This window comes from Motacilla alba, chromosome 7 (genome assembly GCF_015832195.1).
Source record: "Motacilla alba alba isolate MOTALB_02 chromosome 7, Motacilla_alba_V1.0_pri, whole genome shotgun sequence".
In the NCBI taxonomy this organism is placed as follows: domain Eukaryota; kingdom Metazoa; phylum Chordata; class Aves; order Passeriformes; family Motacillidae; genus Motacilla; species Motacilla alba.
In genome coordinates, this window is record NC_052022.1 from 16,978,954 (window position 1) to 16,997,677 (window position 18,724).

The 18,724-nt window shown below is 37.4% G+C and overlaps 1 protein-coding gene across 10 annotated transcripts in view; it reads left to right on the forward strand.

Annotated features, from left to right (window-relative positions):
* The window catches only part of SLC4A10 (solute carrier family 4 member 10), a 167,657-nt gene that overhangs the window by 137,606 nt on the left and 11,327 nt on the right, over positions 1-18,724 (forward strand). For all 10 annotated transcript variants that reach the window (XR_005257653.1, XR_005257652.1, XM_038143541.1 and 7 more), the window contains 8 exons: positions 7,299-7,404; positions 10,022-10,183; positions 10,435-10,548; positions 11,068-11,229; positions 13,949-14,200; positions 15,434-15,502; positions 17,670-17,843; positions 18,485-18,607. Coding sequence is in view for 8 of the 10 variants with exons in the window: in XM_038143541.1 (XP_037999469.1) it covers positions 7,299-7,404; positions 10,022-10,183; positions 10,435-10,548; positions 11,068-11,229; positions 13,949-14,200; positions 15,434-15,502; positions 17,670-17,843; positions 18,485-18,607 (1,162 nt within the window). In the remaining 2 variants the exon portion in view is untranslated. The remainder of the gene's footprint in view (positions 1-7,298; positions 7,405-10,021; positions 10,184-10,434; positions 10,549-11,067; positions 11,230-13,948; positions 14,201-15,433; positions 15,503-17,669; positions 17,844-18,484; positions 18,608-18,724) is intronic.

Below are 18,724 nucleotides of genomic sequence, written 5' to 3' on the forward strand. Positions count from 1 at the left end.
AGGAAAAGAGAACCCCATATTGGAGCAGATAAACCCCCTGATTTTAAAAGGAAAACAGAATAAGCATTGTGGATGAAAGAATGTGATTCAGAAAGCAATCCAGTAGTCTTTAAAATACAAGCATTTTAAGATGGTTTTCCTAGAACACAGAAGTTCAGTTATTTCTCAGGGTGAGGTTGCTTAGATCTTTATATACCTTTTTGGTATATAAAGAATTTTATATACCTTTTTGGTTTTTATTAATTCTTTTTTCAAAGGGATGAATTCATGTTGTTTTAATAATTCTTTACCAGAAGTTACTCAATTATTAACAGATTACATTGAATAATTTTAAAGTGATTTCTTGGCATAGTAATATGCATATTGCAATCTGTCTTGGTATTGACATGCACTTAAGCATTAGGAGTAGAAAATCCCACTCTGATGTAATTAGGGAGCCAAGATCATGTCAATCTCAGTATCATTTCAGGCTATAGAAACTACTGCTTCTAGAAGGCATTGTGAAGGTTAGTTTTGTGCATACCACTGTTTACACAAGCAAGTTTTAAATCTTCCATTATCTATATAAATTATTCTAAAGACATCATTATTGGATGCAAATTAGGTTGGTTTATACCCTGTATCCCTTAAGCTGCAGGTGGAATGAGAAGAGTCAGTGATGATGAGCACAGTATTGCTCATTATAGTCTCAGGCATATAATTGAATTTCAATTCCTGTAATTATTTCTTTGAGGTTAGATATGAATATAGGTTTTCTGTTTCCCTTCTTAAAAATTTTTTCCTACAGTTAAGTAACTGTGCCATATACTGTGTGTCCTTCCCTAAGAATATCCCTCTTCTTCCCAGAACCATGCAAGTGCCATCACTGAGTTTAACTGCTGGTTCCCTTTTGCTTCTACACAAACCTTGGAATCCAGGCTTTCTTTTTTTTTTATTCTATTTTTTCCATGACTTCTCTGTGCCTGCCCAACTCAGCTGACTTGTTTATCTCTTTCTCCTTCATTTGAGCCCAGAGAGTGCCCACCTTGTTTTCTTCTTTCCTACTACTCGTCCCCTCCACTTTGGAAATAGATCTCCTTGTTAAGCTATTCTCCACAGCATTCAGTTTGTAGTTGAGAGCTGGTCTACACAATGCCTTCAAAATCTAGGAAGGCTTACATAAACTCTGTGGGTGGTTTTTTACAGTACCTTTATGTGTAGTGATGCATTGCACCTGCACAGTTGAAATTCAAGTTGACTATTTAGCACTGCAATGTATTGCAGTAATTATTTCTGTACCAGCATTATACTGAACCTCTTCTCCTGAAGTACATGCACTCTTAACTTTGGAAGTGAGGTGAAGTGACATCCTAGAAATATTTCACAGTAAAAGCTTTCAGATGAATTGCCAGTATCTCCCAGAGTTGCACTGTTTTTCTGCACAGGAATTTCTGTGTATGGCAGTTACACACCGTAGTGCTGCTGCAAATGCATGGACTGCATACTGCAGCAGATAGCTAATAAAAACCAACCTTCGAGGTTAACAAAGCTACAATATGATTATAAAACTGTTTTCTAGACCTTCCTCTTGAAAAAACACCATTTGTCTCCTGATATGCTATCCAAAAGAACCTGATTCTTTGAGATTTCTTCAGGCTAACATCAATTCCCCTTCTCAGATTTATCTTTGTTTCTCTCTCCGTGAAACTATTGTACTGCTGAGTGCATTGTTTAGGTGCTTTAATAGGCTTTTCTATTTTCCTCCTGAACTTAACCAACTAAACTATACAGCCTTGTAACCTTAGAGAATATTTGTGGATGCCTTCTGATGTTCGTGACTGTCAGAGATGGGCCACATAACAGTGGTCGTAATTCAGGATGGCAGATCTCATAAATAAATGAAGAAAAAAACCTTGTCTTGCCATGACAGCTGTGCTGTGAAAGGGTTTCATGATACTGAGAATAGAACTTAACTGACAAGTCCATTTTCCATCACTATTAATTATTTTGTTTCCAGTCTTTTATCCACTGAGCCTTTGATTTAGTTGGAATGAAGGTTGGCACAAGAAGGAATATATGGTAGATAAAATGCCAGGGATATGCAGGTATTGTAGGTATGAGACAGCAGAGAAGATATCATTTTATGATACCATTGTTGTCCTCTTCCCATAAAAGTTGTTAGACAAACATAAGGATTCTGTGAATGCCCATAATTCCCATGAAAATGGTGTATTTGGAGGAAACCTAAACATGCATAGCATAGTGCTATTAATATACTTTAGCCTTGTAAATGCAATGTAAAGAATACCTACACATACACCTTACTTAAAAAACAAACCTAGTGATGTTGTCTTCCACTTCATGCTGTTATCTTCCTCTGTCTCTGTTAAGTGATCAGTGCACAGCACGCTCAGAGCGTCCTCTGTGCTAGGGGAAAACTTTCCTACTCATCCTACCAAATATGTGCTCTGATACTCAGTGAGACATATTGTTTAAACAAGCACACTTTGCAAGTTATTTGTCATACTTGCCTGCAGTTTTTAAAGGATTATAAATATTCATTTAGACCAAATCTCGTTCTCAGGCTATCTTAAGTGAGCCAGAAAGGCATTTTCCCCTTCTAGCGAGGGGAGATGGTATATTGACTAATCAGGAAGAAGCTGCAGTCGCATCTTTTATAGATCATATCCTTATCTAGTATAAACAGGTGGAGCTTACAGTATGTAAGTGCTGGAAAAATAAGAGATCCAAACCACTGCCTGTTGAATTTTATAAAATCATCAATAGTAAGTGCCTCCTAGTCTTGAAAACCCGCTGCTGAAAAATGGCGACTGCCAATGGATGAATGGCCATGGGGCTTTCAAAGGGAGCTGCACCATTTAAGTGTGGTTTATTTACTCACAAAAACACTGTCGGAGGCTCTTTTTTTGAGGCTGGACAGGCACCATGCTACATTAAAGTCTATGTGGGCAGCAGAGCATGCATGACAGAGTAAAGAGAAGAAAATGGTGAAGAAGCAACCTGAAGAATCAGGGGTAAGAGGTGGATATTGTAAGGATTGGAAGGACTAGACTGAGGTTAATTTGAATTGAACAAATAAAAGTAGGTACTAAGTTTCTTGTTTTGCAGTTAACAGAAAATTAGAGTGAGGATGCAAGTGGTTTTAGTAAAGAACCTTTTAGTTCTTGAGCAGCCATGATATTTATGTTTTATTGCTAATCTGAAAAGGAAGGGGAAAATATTCCCCAACTTGACATATAAAGTGACAGCTTTTTAATTTTCTAACTAATATTCCCTTTCCCGTAGTCCAGAGAAAGAGGGATCATACAGACAGTCTTTTTGGTGCTGTTAAGGATAGTAATAAATGTTCCTTTTGTGGAACAAAGAACACTGATAGTAATCTGAGATTTCCTGAAGTTGCTCTTGTCGGATCCTAGCTCTGCTCTCTGAAAACAGGACAAGTTTTAGATGTTGCATGCAGCAAAGCTAGGATGGCTGCCTCTAATTAATGAAGTGAACAAGATTGAGACTTATGAACCAAAACCTAAAACAGCTAAGAAATTGTGGAGAGTTGGGGGGGGGGGGGGGGGGGGGGGGGGGGGGAAGAAGGGAATTGGGGAATGACCTATACTGCCTGTGTGTTACAGTTGAATTGGTGCTGAAGATTAAGCTGAAATTTTCATCCACCAATAAAGGGGAGAGAGGTACAGGCTCCAGGGGATACCCATCTGTCATGCAGTCCTAAAAATTTTTATTTCTAAACTACCTTTGTTCTCTATTCTGATTTGCCGGAGATTTCTTGAGTGCCTTGGAAGGATAAAGGCAATAAAGACTCCTTGCTCTGGTTATTGTTTCTAGCTAGCAGGTTCAGGTTATTCTTTGTTATATTCTCATTTTGTCAGTTCTCATTTCACAACAGTTCTGAGTTGTCTGAAGACTATCTTGTCTGAAATGGTCTATTTATCGACCTCAGAAAAATAATCCACTTTCTATTAGGCTGATTTTTAAATACCCTAAAAGAAAACAAGCTCCACTGATATCTGTCTAGCTGCAAAATATGGACATTTTAAATACAGGTAGGGGCCTGTGACTGAGTATCTAGTGCTATTTTAGATCTCTCAGCCTCCAGCTGCTTTGAAAACAAAGGCATGAGTCAACGAAGATCCTCTCATATGTGCCAGCTCATCACGGATGTCACAGATACCATGGAGTGTACAGTCACCCATGCTTAAACATCTGAATTCCTACTAGGAGATCAGAATGTCTTGCCATATCCAAAATGGTAAAGTGAAAAATTATTTATTTCTGTCATAAGTGTTATGAAATGGATGTGTTGAAATTGGCAGCAAAGATTACCCCCCCCCCCCCCAACCATTGACACCTATGCTTTTGCTACCACAACCGGTGTCAGATTCTTCCCTGCCTTTATTCTAGCCAGGATGAAAGAGAATCAAAAGAATCCTTTTGAATCTTTTAGTATCAGGAAGATGATTGCTGATTTATCACTCAACGTCACAAGAGTATGTTGCTAAGTTGGTACTTCATTTAAAGATGAATATGTTGCTTAGAAAACACAGGTGTTTGTATAGTCTATTACTCATTTGGTAATAGCATAAAATCCACACAGATCCTTTGTTGTGGGCAAGTGCTCAGCACTTTAAACAACTTTACAAGAATGTAAGAGCATTTGAACCCCCAAGAGGAAATAATTTTTTGCTTATTCCAGCATTCTGAGTAATATTTTATCAGGAAAATAGAAGAATGTGTTAGTGTTAACTATTCAGCGTATTTTGCTTTTTCTGGCAAAACTACTCAAAGTAGAAATGGCAATGAAAGAGACTAAAATACTAAAAATATTAAAGTAGGAAGCATTATTTCATTAATGTGAGATAATCCTTGAAGGTCATTTACGTTGGGAAGTAGTTATCATTGAAGCAATTAAATCTGTTATGAAACAACACATTTTGGTAGATAATGTTTTTATATTTTGGCACTGAATGGTACCTTCATTTGTGTTTTCTGGGATGGACAGGCAGTGTTTTACTATCGCACAGTTCTACAATGTTAAGCAATTAGTGGGATGCTGGAAGACAGTAATACCATGACACAATCTCACATCAAAATGTCAGCATTGCCAAAACACATACAATATTGAAAGCAATGCAATGTTGTATATATCAAAACACTGAGATCATTGTTTGAATGGTCTTCTGAGTAGGAACTGGATCTGATCTCCACTGTTAGGGCCTAGCTCTGCCCCCATTCAGTGACAGAAGCACTGTGCAGGGTGATTTTGGTCTGCGTGGGTGTAGTTTGCATAAGTCGCTTATTTGCTGATGATCAGTCTGCCATTGCCAAATGTCTGTGAAACTTGGTAAAGACCAGACTGGAATGCTGTGCAGGAGGAAAGTGATATTGCTACAGAAATAAACAGATGATCTCATCTGAAGGTGATTTACCTGAGCTGTATTGAACTATAGCTTCAAGTGTCACGTTTCTGAGGAAATAGAAATTTTGGCTTCTCTAACCTTTAAATGTAATTTTGCAGTTTGCAGCAAGTGTAGCTGTACCATGTAGTGCTGGCGACAGGCACAGTCTCCCCTTCTAGTGAGGAAGTGACTGAGTGATCAGCCTGTGCCACCCTGGCCTGCTGTAATCAAACAGCCATGGCCCGGCGTCTGGCCAGTCTGCGATCGGCGATGGACACCAGGGCCAGGGAGCTCCCGTGCTCCCAGAGAACTGCAGTAACCTGACACAGCCACCTCTGTATTGTTGCATGAACATCCAATACTCCCTTGCAATACGTGATGTAGCCCTACTGTTTGTTGGCTTTATTCTGGTACTGTAGCTCACTGGTAGTGATGTGCTTCATTTAACCCATTCTGTAATACTTTGAACAATGCATTGAACACGCATTCGTTCTGCACTTAGGGCCTGATCCAAAGCATATTGAATATGTTTGCAAGACAGTCAAGGACTTTTGGCTCAGGCCCTATACTCTGAATGCAGTTGCTTTTTTTTTTTTTTTTCATGGGCTGTGAGGGTTTTCTCTTTCTTTTGGAAATAGCTGCATTTAAAATAAAAGCAAGGAATTGCACAAAGACAACCTGCATCTTTTCCTCTCTATGTATTAAATGCAGCTGTTGTCACATGTATAGTATTGTAATTGAAATAGAATGTCAGTGATGTGTCCTCATGGTGTAGATGGTAGAATTTCATATATAGAAAATCATATAAATCTAGATGAGTATTATCATTTTGTGGAAAGATAAACAGTCACGTAGGAAATAGATGGCATAGGTAAGTGAATAAACTGATATTCTGCTACAGCTGTAATGCAGTTTATGCTCAATGGCTCTGCATGGGATAGTCAGATGTTATCCTGTCCCCAGCTACTCCTGAAAACTTTATCAGAGAGTACACAATTTATTTAAAGTCATCATAAGCACATTAAAATACTAGCAGACTCGATGGTGCTATAGATTATTAAAGCAGGATTAATTTAAAGCGTATTGCAAAGCACACTTGACATCTTGGATCCTACAGAGTATCCTGGATGTTTTGAAGGCTTTGTCAAAGAAAAAGCCTCCCACAGTTGCTTCAGAGGCTTTAAAGATTTAATTTTGATTTTAAATTACTTATTTTTAAATTTCTTATTGTCCTCCTACACTGCCTCGTCACATTTTGCGTGTTAAAATACACAATTTAGAATGAAAAGTGAGCTTTTACAGCAGCTGTGGGGAAAGGAGAAACAAGGGACACAGAGTCCAGAGAGCCTTTGGTGCTGGTGATCCTGACATTCAGAGCCCTGACAGTTGACTGGGTAGTTGGCAATTTTGCATACACTTCTCCATCTAGGAAAGAAGGGCACTTTTCCATCTAGGAAGGAAAGGGGATGTAGATAGTTTGTTATTTGGGAAATGGATCAGCCTGGAACTGTACATAGCATCTAATGTCCATGTAGAGAAGTGTTAGGTGTAAGAGAGTGGAACAGGACCAGCATCTTGTCAGTATTACAAACTGCGCTCAGAAGTATCGATAGACAAGGAAGAAAACAGGTGGTAAAACTTAATGTGGTCATGGTTTGAATATGTCACGTTACATACTATATATGCATATGCACCTCACAGCAAATAATACTCCAGTAAAAGCACTAGCTGCTGAACTCCAAACTGCTTCAAAGCATGCATTTACTGAACTCATTTGAACTACAATGATCTGTCAATGTAGAGAATAATTTCAATGTATCATAAAATTGATAATTTGGATTAATATCTGATACATCTTTTATTATTAAAGAAAAAAATATTTATTTTCAGATGCAATTGTGTGGAACCAGAGCATCCTAGCAATAAAACCTTACAATACTGGCAGGACTACAACATATCTGCATCTGATGTGCCATGGGGGAACCTAACTGTATCAGTAAGTAAATTTTGGAACTTAATAAATAAAGGCATAGGCATAAATAATTTTGTCCATCTTACTGCAACAAATATATTTTAAAAATACCATTTTTTTTTCTGCTCATATTTGTTCAAACAAGTAATAAAAGATACTGAACAAAAACTAACATGAACTTTGTAACATTATCTCCTTTTGTAAGCTTTTTGCAGCAAGTGTGTGCATTTTATGCCCTGCTTTGGAACCTTCTTGACACACTAGCACAAGAGCTTGGCTGAGATTAAGTCAAACATGTCAAATGACAATGTATTTGTCCTAAATTCTGCCAGATGGCAAAACCAAAGTTCCCTTGTGTAGAAAGAATCAAAAGCATTTATTTCCCCTAAAACACTCTTGCAGTAGTTCAGGCTATAAAAAAGAGGATGGGGAGAAATTTTGTAACATTTTCTCTTCATTGACCACTTTTTTCTCACATAAATTCTGTAATTTCTTTTCCCAGGGGAGGAAGGGGATAAAGCTGCAGTTTAGTGGGGCTTGTGTGAATGTGTAACAAGTTTCTTAACTGTACACTTTTCTATATTTAAAGGATTTATATAATTCAAGTTTGCCTTCTTCAAAGTGACATTTACAACTTGATTAAAATGTTGTGTTGAGATTGGGCCATCACTTTTTCTTGCAAAGGGATAATTTCATTACACAGTCAAAGAGAATTGAATGCAAAAGACACCAGACTGAAGAGATAACTGAATTAACCAAATCATAGGCATAATCAAATCGAACACTTTAAAGCCAATCCAGTGGACTGTCTCTAGAAGATACTGTTCTTTTTTTTTTCCAAAGGCAGGAATGCAGAAGAACTCTTGTTAAGTAAGAGCTGTCTTCCATGGCTGCTCTGTTTTGCTTCCATGCCTTCCTCTGAGCAGGGACTGCACCTCAACTCTGTTGGTGTGGCAACAGCAGAAAGAAAGTTGAGAACTGCTGGCCTGAGGGATTCCAGCAGTCCAGAATGAATATTCTCAAAATTGCAGCACACTCTAAGAGCATCTGTGCAGGAGCAGACTCCTCCTCTCACTTTCTCAGATCTCTGACAGTGTTTTTCAGAGTACATTTGCAGCTGAGGAGATTTAAAATAACAGATTTTGTTTTAACTATAAATGTAAAAGACTGGCTGCATTATATAAAACCCTTAAAAACTTCTGTGAAAGCTTATTACCAAAACTTGAGTTTACATAGGTAGCAGTATGACTGACCAACTTTTCCCATGAGTCCCTGTAGTTGTCAGAGAAATAACTGATTTTTTGGTACTTTTTTGTTTCTTGCAAGCATCATCAAGAAACTTCTGTTCTAGAGAACTTCAGTAAGAGATTAGACATTGCTGTCTGTAAATATTTGGTCAGACTCACCCCATTACGTCTCTTTTACTGCTCATATCTTCTTGTATCTAGTTGAAATGTTTCAAGTTTCTGAAGATCTGGATTCTCATTCTCTCTTAAAATCCAATGATTATTTTTTGCTATCAAGACAAACCAAGTGCGAGCAAAGGATTTTGGACCAAGTATGAAGAGGATTTTGGACAAGTGTGAAGAGGATTTTGATGGTGACAAAATCCTCTTCTAGAGGCATATGATGAACTGCATCCCACGTTTACTGCTGTAGCAGTGTAAAAAAACCTTGCACTCCTTTGTCTCGCAGTCATCAAATAGCAATTGTGGTTTTTTCCAAGACAATCTTTTTTCAAAGCTGAAGTTTCCTCTAAGAGGATAATTGTGCAGTGAGTGTGATGAGCCAATGATACACGTGGTTTAATACAAAAAGATCCTGATCTGGCAGGGTGTTTCTTCTTGGAATCCCTGCTTCTGGGTGCTGCATTTCATTTTTCTTAATAAATGTGGAGGAATTGGGAAGGAGAAGGAAAGGATTGTGAGTTCAGAGCTGGAAGCTCACATTTCTAGAGCTATTATTTATGATTTTAGATGACTAAGGATAGTAGTGGAGAAGTACTGGAAATTATTTCTACTGTATTTGTATATTGATAATAAATTATATTAAATGTAATTGCTGTTAAAGATTTAGGGTTTTCTGGCATTTTAGCAGATCTTTTTGTAAGAGAAAGACAATTTGCAGGATGTGCTGCCCCCGTGTGGTATTAAATGTACTGTGCTCCTTTTAGGCCAATGCCTCACGTCCTAAGTAGCTTTTTCTTCAATTGCTGGGGCTGTGAAGTGAAAACGAAAAATCAGTTCTTAAGAATGGACCAGGAGCAGTCTTTCTCTTTGTGCCTTTTGAACTTTGCTTTCCACACTTGGAGAGTGTTAGTAAGTGTAAATCTGTATTTGTACACAGAAAATAAATCAGTGTACTTGCTGAGTTTGAAAAAACCCCGTTTTTATGTTAATGACTTTATTTATGGTATGTCATAGTGACTTCACCATTTAATATGCCTAAAAAAGAGATTCCTTCGGGAATTTTCCATGTAGACTAGAGACACACATAGGGAGTTTTTAAGTTTTAAAATAATAAATATCTAGAAATAGTTTTACTATTTCTAGTAATACAATTTAGGAAAGAAATTGGAAAGAAAATGTTAGTGTAAGCATGAATAATTTTTAGAACAACACTATTTTTCTCTCCCTGATAGGAATGTAAAAAGTTTCATGGCGAGTTTGTTGGGCGAGCCTGTGGTCATCATGGTCCTTACGTTCCAGATGTCCTCTTCTGGTCTGTCATCTTGTTCTTCTCTACAGTAACACTCTCATCCACTCTGAAGCAGTTCAAAACCAGCCGATACTTCCCAACAAAGGTGTGTGACCTTATTTCAATTCAAAAGTTGCCATTAGTCGTGTCTAAGTATGAATTCCGTCTGCATTGCAAATTCAGTTAACTGCTGGTGAAGTAGACAGGGCATCTTTCCTCTGTCAGAAACTTGTATCAGAATAAGCAGGGTTTTAGCTGTAAGCTAAAGCTGTGAGCTGTACTAAAACAGTGAAGAAAAAATCTCAAGTCATACCTGAATGTTTTAGTCAAAATTGTCATTTCTCTCAATAATCGTAGGTACGCTCTGTTGTCAGCGACTTTGCTGTCTTTCTCACTATTTTGTCCATGGTTTTAATTGACTATGCCATTGGAATTCCATCACCAAAACTTCAGGTTCCAAATGCTTTTAAGGTAAGTTGTTGATAAATTACACTGCTTTATCATTTTGCAAAGTCATCTACTATGATGGGTTTATACTTGTTTATTATCATCATCAGGGAGTAGTGATTGTATTTTAAAATAAGTGATTGTTCACAAGGAATTATGCAGCCTCTCTGATTTATGGATCATGTAAGTGAACCTCTCCCATCAGGCTCTTTCATGCTTCTTAACATTAATTTCCTCTGTAGAAATTAAAAGGGTTTGAATCACCCAAATCCTAGACTACTGTAATGTTCTGGGGCTTCCTCCAAATTTTGGGTTTACTGTATCAAGTGCAACCAAGTCTGTAATAATCCAGATGATTTTATTATATGCAATTTCTTGCTTTGGCATCAGAGGAAGTCTAGCATGTTTTTTAGTGCTCTGTATAAGTTGGTTTTAAAGGAAGTTCTATCTTAATAATGTTTTGTATGTATTCTCAATTGAAATGAAATTGAAATGTGAATAATCCTTACAGTTCTGACTGGCCATGCATGACTGTTTTTGTAGCCCACCAGAGATGATCGTGGCTGGTTTATTACTCCTTTGGGGCCTAATCCTTGGTGGACAGTGATAGCTGCTGTAATTCCAGCCCTGCTTTGTACTATCCTTATCTTTATGGACCAGCAGATCACAGCTGTCATTATCAATAGAAAAGAACACAAACTAAAGGTATTCACTCAAAATTTATACTTTGACTGTTGTTTTCTGCTTCAGATTATGTAATGTGCATACATCAACTTTAGTATGCTAGTTTGTTATATATTATATAGAACCCCTTTAAATTTTTATGCTTTTTTCTTTGTTGGTCTATGTGGTACCTGTGCCCTGTGTCAGTGACCCACTGCCTTACAGAAGGCTTTATGAATGTTACTTGGAATACAGATTCTGAGTTTAAAAAGTGCTGCCTTCTGTGCTTTAGTAGAAGTAGGATTCATTCACTTAAAAAAATGCCTTCAAGTTAATAATCTCCTCAAATACCACAATATTAATGGCCTCTTCAGGTATTGACAGTGCTGTTCTACTGGACTTGTTTTTTAAAAACTACTCAGGGGTTATTTCGTAATACAAGATTTTTTTCCCCTCTTCATCCTGCTCTCTGTGGTTCTACCCATCCTTTTTTTTTAATGCCCTTCCTATGTTAAAGAAGGGAGAAGAACAAAACTGAGCCTTAGAGGCACAATGGGTTCTTAAAACAACATAGGACAACTTCCTGCTCTGTTCTCTAACACTTTAGTTGCCTACAGATGGAGAGAGAAAAAGGGACATCACCCCTCTGAAAAACTGTTGGGCAAAATCTAGCAGCAGGTTTCTGTACATGTATATGCAGCAAGCTTAGGCTTTTTTTTGACATACTTTTAATAAGCAGCAATCCAATCCCAAGTTGCTTTAGCAAATGCATTTGCAACCTTCACTTTGCATTGCCTCTTCTTGGATGATTGTGACATTTGATATGTTCTTTTTTTGCCCTCTTTGTCAGCCTGGCTCTTCATGTCAATCCATAGCATTGCATGTGGTTAACTTGACAGATGCAGGAATTTGCTGCCAAGCTTTGGAATGTGTTTTTTCAGCACTGGCATCTGGGAGTCAGATGGTCCTCCTGGCTGCCCCCTTGTCTTGCTGCGTTTTAGTTTTGCTGGGGTCTGGTGTAGCATCACCTGTTGCTATGCTTCCTTTTCTTCCCATATGTCAGGTTCCTCAGATCATGTATGAATGTGAGGAAATGCTCTCGGATTCTGTATGCATTAGCAGATACATTCCTCATAAATGTGTCAGAAGGTAAAAAAAGGTGTCTCTGTTAGGATTTAGAATTAAACTCTTTCTTTGAGTGCATTGTGCCTGTAACTAATATCTGTGTTTGACACATCTCTGAGTTTGTCAAGATGTGTCTTGAAGATAAGACTCATAAGCACTTTTGGGGAGTGAGGGAAGGTTGCTAGAGTTGATTCTCTTCATTTTCTTTACTTTTTCCCCTTTTTAAATAATGTAAGCAAATAAGATGGCATTTTCATTTTGATATGTGGCTTACATTTTCATAAACCCAGACGCTTCCCATTTTAGAAGTAAAAGTTGTCTTCATAAAGAAATGATTTGTTTGCTTCCAACTCATTTTCCCCTCTTTTTTTATACTTCCCATAGCAAATTCTGGATAGTGCACATTTCAGCTTTTGGCAGTCTCTGTAGCAAACCCTTCCAAGTTTAGTTTAGTTACTTTTTTTATGTCAAAAGGCATTTGCATGGGTTTACAGGAAAAATTATGGTTCAACATATTCACATTGTTTGCATGAACATCGCTGTTTCATCAGACCATGACACTGGATTTGTTGCCTTATTGCAAAGTTTTGTGGAGATGGCTAACTACCTGACTTTTGAAGGAAAATAGCTTCAGCTGCTGCTTGCAGCTGTGAGGCAGTCCTGGATACTTGCTAAATTTGAAGTGAAATATCCCACTCAGCTGTGGTTCAGCTATGTTGGCAGATATCTATAGAACCAAGCTTGATGCATTGATGCATTTTTCTTTAGGTCATTAGTGGAGGTTTTTAAATGTATCTAAGATTTGACCAAAGGGTTTTATGCATGAAAGCAAACCATTATCCACCTGTTGGTAAATTTATGTAGCATTTGACCACTACAGAAGTGATTCAAACCCAAAGGTTTTGTATTGACTTTTCATACGGATATTACGATGCTAAGTTTCAATCAGGAAACCAATAAACCAGTACCTGATTTTATATTTTAATTCAATGTATCTTATTTTCTAGCTATCTGCTCTTATCTAAGATTGAAAGTACATTACTGAAAATGTGTATCATGCGCTTACCATCTTAAACTTTAGAAGGAACACTGTGGTTTTATGGCCCCTTCTAGCATAAACTGACTTGGCAGTGGATTTTTATCGATTATGGATTTTTATGTAGGGACCAATAAAAATACATATTTTTCCACCTCTTTGTAAGAATGGATGGAAGGTCTACTAAGATTAGTGGGACGTTGGCAGCACAGCTGAATGTTCTGCTTACTATTATCCACAGAAGAGACTTAGTTAAAACAGGAAACGCATGTATTTTCCAGTGTCTCACCAGTATTCATTTTATAAGCAGGAAAGCTGTTTGGTGCCCACTGTAGAGTGGATTTGTGGGACATTTAACTTCTAACTGGAAGGAGTCCAGTGACATTGAGCTCTGAGTGTGAACCAGTAGGAATTCCCCTTAGATAACCATTCTGCATCCCTACTGACCCAGCCTGGATAACACATAGAAGGAAGCTATTTTTTCCCTATAAGTCTCAAATTTTCATTTGTCTCTAGCTGTTCATTAGGAATGCCTGCCAGGAGCGTTCTCCTTAATTCAGATGTCGTTTTACATCTTTCCATCTTTACTTTTCTTAACAGAAAGGATGCGGATACCACCTCGACCTACTCATGGTGGCAGTGATGCTTGGTGTGTGCTCCATTATGGGATTGCCGTGGTTTGTTGCAGCCACTGTCCTCTCTATTTCCCATGTGAACAGCTTAAAACTGGAATCAGAATGCTCTGCTCCAGGGGAGCAGCCAAAATTTCTTGGAATCCGGGAGCAAAGAGTCACAGGGCTCATGATTTTTATCCTTATGGGCTCATCTGTCTTTTTGACAAGTATTCTAAAGGTAATTTGGGGAAGTAAGGGCAAGTTAAAGAATACTGCACTGAACACTTCACTGTTGTTAGTGTATTATCTAATGAATGCTCTTTCCAGGCACATTACTGACTAGCATAATGTTACACAATGAGAGTTTAAAGTGGAATTCTCATTTTGCTTAATAAAGTGCCTAGCATTTTTAAAATAAAAACCTTGTAATGAAAATCTGGCCTGACTGAAGTCAAAGGGAATTCTGCCATTGAGCTGTATTCACACTTTGTCAATACTTTGGGCCCATGGCAAATTCCCATGAAACAGTCTCATTATACCAACTTAAAATTTATTTAGATAATTTAAAAACATTTTGTGGTTTCCAAGTAATTTAAAAATATTTTCACAGTTGCAAGAGAAGTTCTATGGTTTGTTTCTTGGAAATGAACAGAAAAATTATCTCATGCTTCCTGCATACTCAAGACAGCTCACCAGTGTCCTGAAAAAGGGTGTCTAGTTACAGTCATATATAATACTCTGTATACATGTAATACTTTTGAAAGAATGATCTGGCCTCTGTGAAATCAGTGCAAGTTTTGGCACTGGCTTTAGTAAAACCGGAACTTACTCTTGAATATTGTCGCAGTGAGGGCAATAAACCCTTAGCACTTGGACTTCCCAGCAGTATTTTATTAAGTATATTATAAAGCCTTCACTTTGAAAACACACAGAACATGCATTTTGTGTATTTAGTATTTCTAACAGATTCTATGGACATACTCATTTACCTACAGAGTTTATGCTGTGAACCTGAACATTTAAATAGTATCTTTAAAAATCATTCCATAGAATCATTCACCCATTTCTAAATGCTTACAGCACAAAATATTACTTTTAGCAGTAAGAAATATTTTGTGTCTCTTGACACAAACATTTTTCGGAGCTGTCTTTAAAGTAAAGAATGTAAGTATAAATTAAGGCTTTTTTTTTTTTTGTGTAGTTCTGTTAATTTTATTAATAGGGAATTAACTATATTGTAATAACTGTCCATGAGAGGAAAATAAAACTACAGAGCCAGATTCTTCTTTTGCTTTATACTCTGAGAAACATTATTAATTTATAATTGAGTGACTCTGAATTTACAACTTGTCTGATTAATGCAGGCATATGGCACTTTGTATTTCAACTGTTTTGAATGCCTTTCTAGAAGTGTTTAAAATTGTTAAGTAGTATTTAATATGCTCTTCTCTTTCTCTGCTTGTTTGTGCAGTTTATTCCTATGCCAGTACTTTATGGAGTGTTTCTTTACATGGGTGCTTCATCTCTAAAGGGAATTCAGGTAAAATGGACTTATGATGAGTGTGTTATTGGTGATGCTTTCTATAAAAAATATTACTGTTCTTCTTATATTATTGTATTAGCTTTTGTGTATAGTCTTAAAGGAATGTTGCCAACCTTAAATTTTTGTAAGCGACTACTCTCTAAATAAGAGTATTCCCTTTAGGTAATATGTTCATTTTTTCCCCTATTTTTTGGATGCTGATTTTTCTGTTCTCTCTTGTTATCAAGAGAATTTTGCTGAGCCTAAAAACTGAGTAATAACTGTCAGGGGCTCTTCCCTCTCTGCTGCCTCCCCATTCACTAGCTTGCGTGCTACCTTTTCCAAGTTCCTTTGCAGGGCTACACTTACCTTGAACTTTGCCTTTAGGGCTAACTTGCCCTAAAACTAACTTAAGTGAAATTTTGAAAGTCTTCCCTGTGCAAATAAATGCTCCAGGCAGGGAGGGGGAGCTGTTGCAAGCCCCACAGCCCTTCAGGGATGAAGGGTCAAGTCTAGTGGAAGAGCAGCATTCCTGCAGCGGCCTCAAGTAGGAGTAGCTGGCAGAAAGCTGGCATTCCAGCAGTCAGGTTGGGGTTGTACTGTGCTCTTTTTCTCCTGGCTGACTGCAGCATGAAATGGCGCAGTGTCAAATCCTTTAGCCCATGAGGCATCGGCACACCTTCCAAGACAATTGAGAAAGAACAATCACACAGTGAAAACACAAGCTATACTGTGCAAAAGGTCAAATACAAAAAGCAAAGAAAATTTCTGATTGTTTTTTTCATTACATTTGCTTGCAAATTACCTCCATTTATAGGCAAAACTGGGATTTTTTTTTGACTGGTGGTCTCTATTCAGAGATTCTTCTTTTATAACTTTGCCTGTCTCTTATCCTTTGGATTGATATTCTCAGAAGTGTAGTTTGGCTTTTACTGAGGTTTAAATTATTTCAACTTAACATGGTTCAGCTGTTTCTCAGAAGAGGGATATGAGAAGGTACACTACACTATTGAGGAGCGTTTTTAAGACATGCTGAAATATGGCTATCTTTACTTGGAAAAGTGATAGCATCCCCCTCCTTACATCCCTCCCCCATGCTGGGATAAGGAATAGAGATTTGATAAGATGGCTTTTGTGGGAGGATGTGCTTTTTGCTGTTTCTGTGAAAAAGGAATATTCTCAAATCTGGCTAAATTATAAGCCTTTTGAAAAATGCAGTTTGCACATGCTCAATAAAAATTTCCAAAACTTGACATTGCTGAAGGCTGTGTGAATGTGCATGGCTCATCCATGCAGGGAGAATTGGTGTATCACCATAATCACTGTGCCATGATACAAATGTCTCAGGTCAGTATGGAGCCAAGCAGGCCTGAAAAATAGAAAAATAGGAACCTCTCACATCTCACATACATTCCTAGCTGCATGGCAGTCAGCTTTCTGGTATTCGGTCCTTTTTTTTTTTTTTTTTTTTTTTTTCCCTTTTCTGTTTCTGGTTTTGTGAATAAAGTGAAAAATGGAGAAGAAAACAGCCTGGGATAAACTGTCTGGTGAATTAAAAGAAAAGCTGTTCATTTGCAGGAAATAAAAGACTGCAGAGGTCCCTTCAGGAGCAGCTTTTTATGTGCCAAAGGAGGCAGAGCTCAGTTGTTGAAAAAGGAGTCTAGGATGTATTAGGAAAGAAGTGTGATAGTACACATGCCCAACAGGATCAACCAGCTTCCATTCAGGTGGAGTCACAATTGATTCAAGACCACTCTGAAGTCTGTCTTTGCCTAATGTTAAGAGTTCACGATTTAAAAGTAACCACCTACTTTATGCATAACATCCAGTGTAGTAAGCATGTGTGTAAGCCTAGGGAGGCCCATGTGTTTCAAATGGAAAGGCACTGAAGTATGACTGACCAAGTAATTAAACTCTGCTTAAGTGACATGTTTCTAGTTCCTACTCTGCTGGCTCAGTGGGCAAGAAGACAAGTCCTTTGCCACTGCTGGACTAGTCTAGATTAAAGGCTTATGGTTGTTACTGAGGGAGTCTCTTCTATGGTGCTGAAATGATGTAGTTTTTGCCTTTAGAATAACAAGCCAGATTCTTTGGATATTCAGGATCTCTTAGGCAGTGTGTGAATGCCAGCATAGATGATCCTACACCTCATTTTGATCCAAACTTGTAAAATTTTCTCTTTCAGCTTTTTGACAGGATAAAGTTATTCTGGATGCCTGCAAAGCACCAGCCAGATTTTATTTATCTAAGGCATGTTCCTCTTAGAAAGGTCCATCTCTTCACTATAATTCAGCTGAGTTGTCTTGTGCTTCTCTGGATTATAAAGGTTTCAAGAGCTGCAATTGTCTTTCCTATGATGGTATGAAATTTTTTAATTTCCTCTAAAAATCCCTAATTATTTTCACTTGTGGATAATTATTATTGAAGAAAAAGATAATTTTTCTTATATTAAGAGGGGCAGTTAATTATAGTATTGCTTTGATTCTGTGTTCAAGGAAAATTTGTAATTTATTAAGTAGTGAAAAAATTGACATTCAACCTCTGTTTTGAGTCCTATGTGTGGATATCCCAACTTATATTCTCTTAGGGAAAATTCTTCTCTTAAAGAAAAAATACTAAAATTTATTTGACATTTTTATTTAAGGAATATTACTAAATCCTGTTACAGTAAGAACACTCACTTATTAAGGAAGAACTGCTTATTGAACTGAGGAGCCTAACAGTTCTGTGTCTTGGGAGAAATAACGATGGTCTGCTGCTTAAGTGATTTCTCTGATGATTTCACTAATAGAAAATAGAATATATTTACTGACCTCAGTGATTGTTAAGTGCTTCAAACCATACTTCATTTGAACACAGGAATAGCAGCTGTTAGTTTATTCAAATTAAAGGATAAAATTCTAGCAATAAACTGATCACTTTTGAAAGAATTCCTCTAAAAGTCTATTTGTCTGTTTTACTTGCTAAATTTCCTAATTCTTTGAATTAATATCTTTTCAGGTCCTAGCTTTGGTATTTGTCCGAAAACTCATGGATTTCTTTTTTACCAAGCGGGAGCTCAGTTGGTTAGATGATTTGATGCCTGAGAGCAAGAAAAAGAAACTGGAAGATGCTGAAAAAGAGGTGGGTCATGGTTTCAGGTTTCTTTGTGTGTAGCAATTTATCAATTTCTCCTTCAGACATTTAGAGAAAATTCTTTAAGGCACATTCCATGTACCAGGCAGACTTGTTAACAGTATC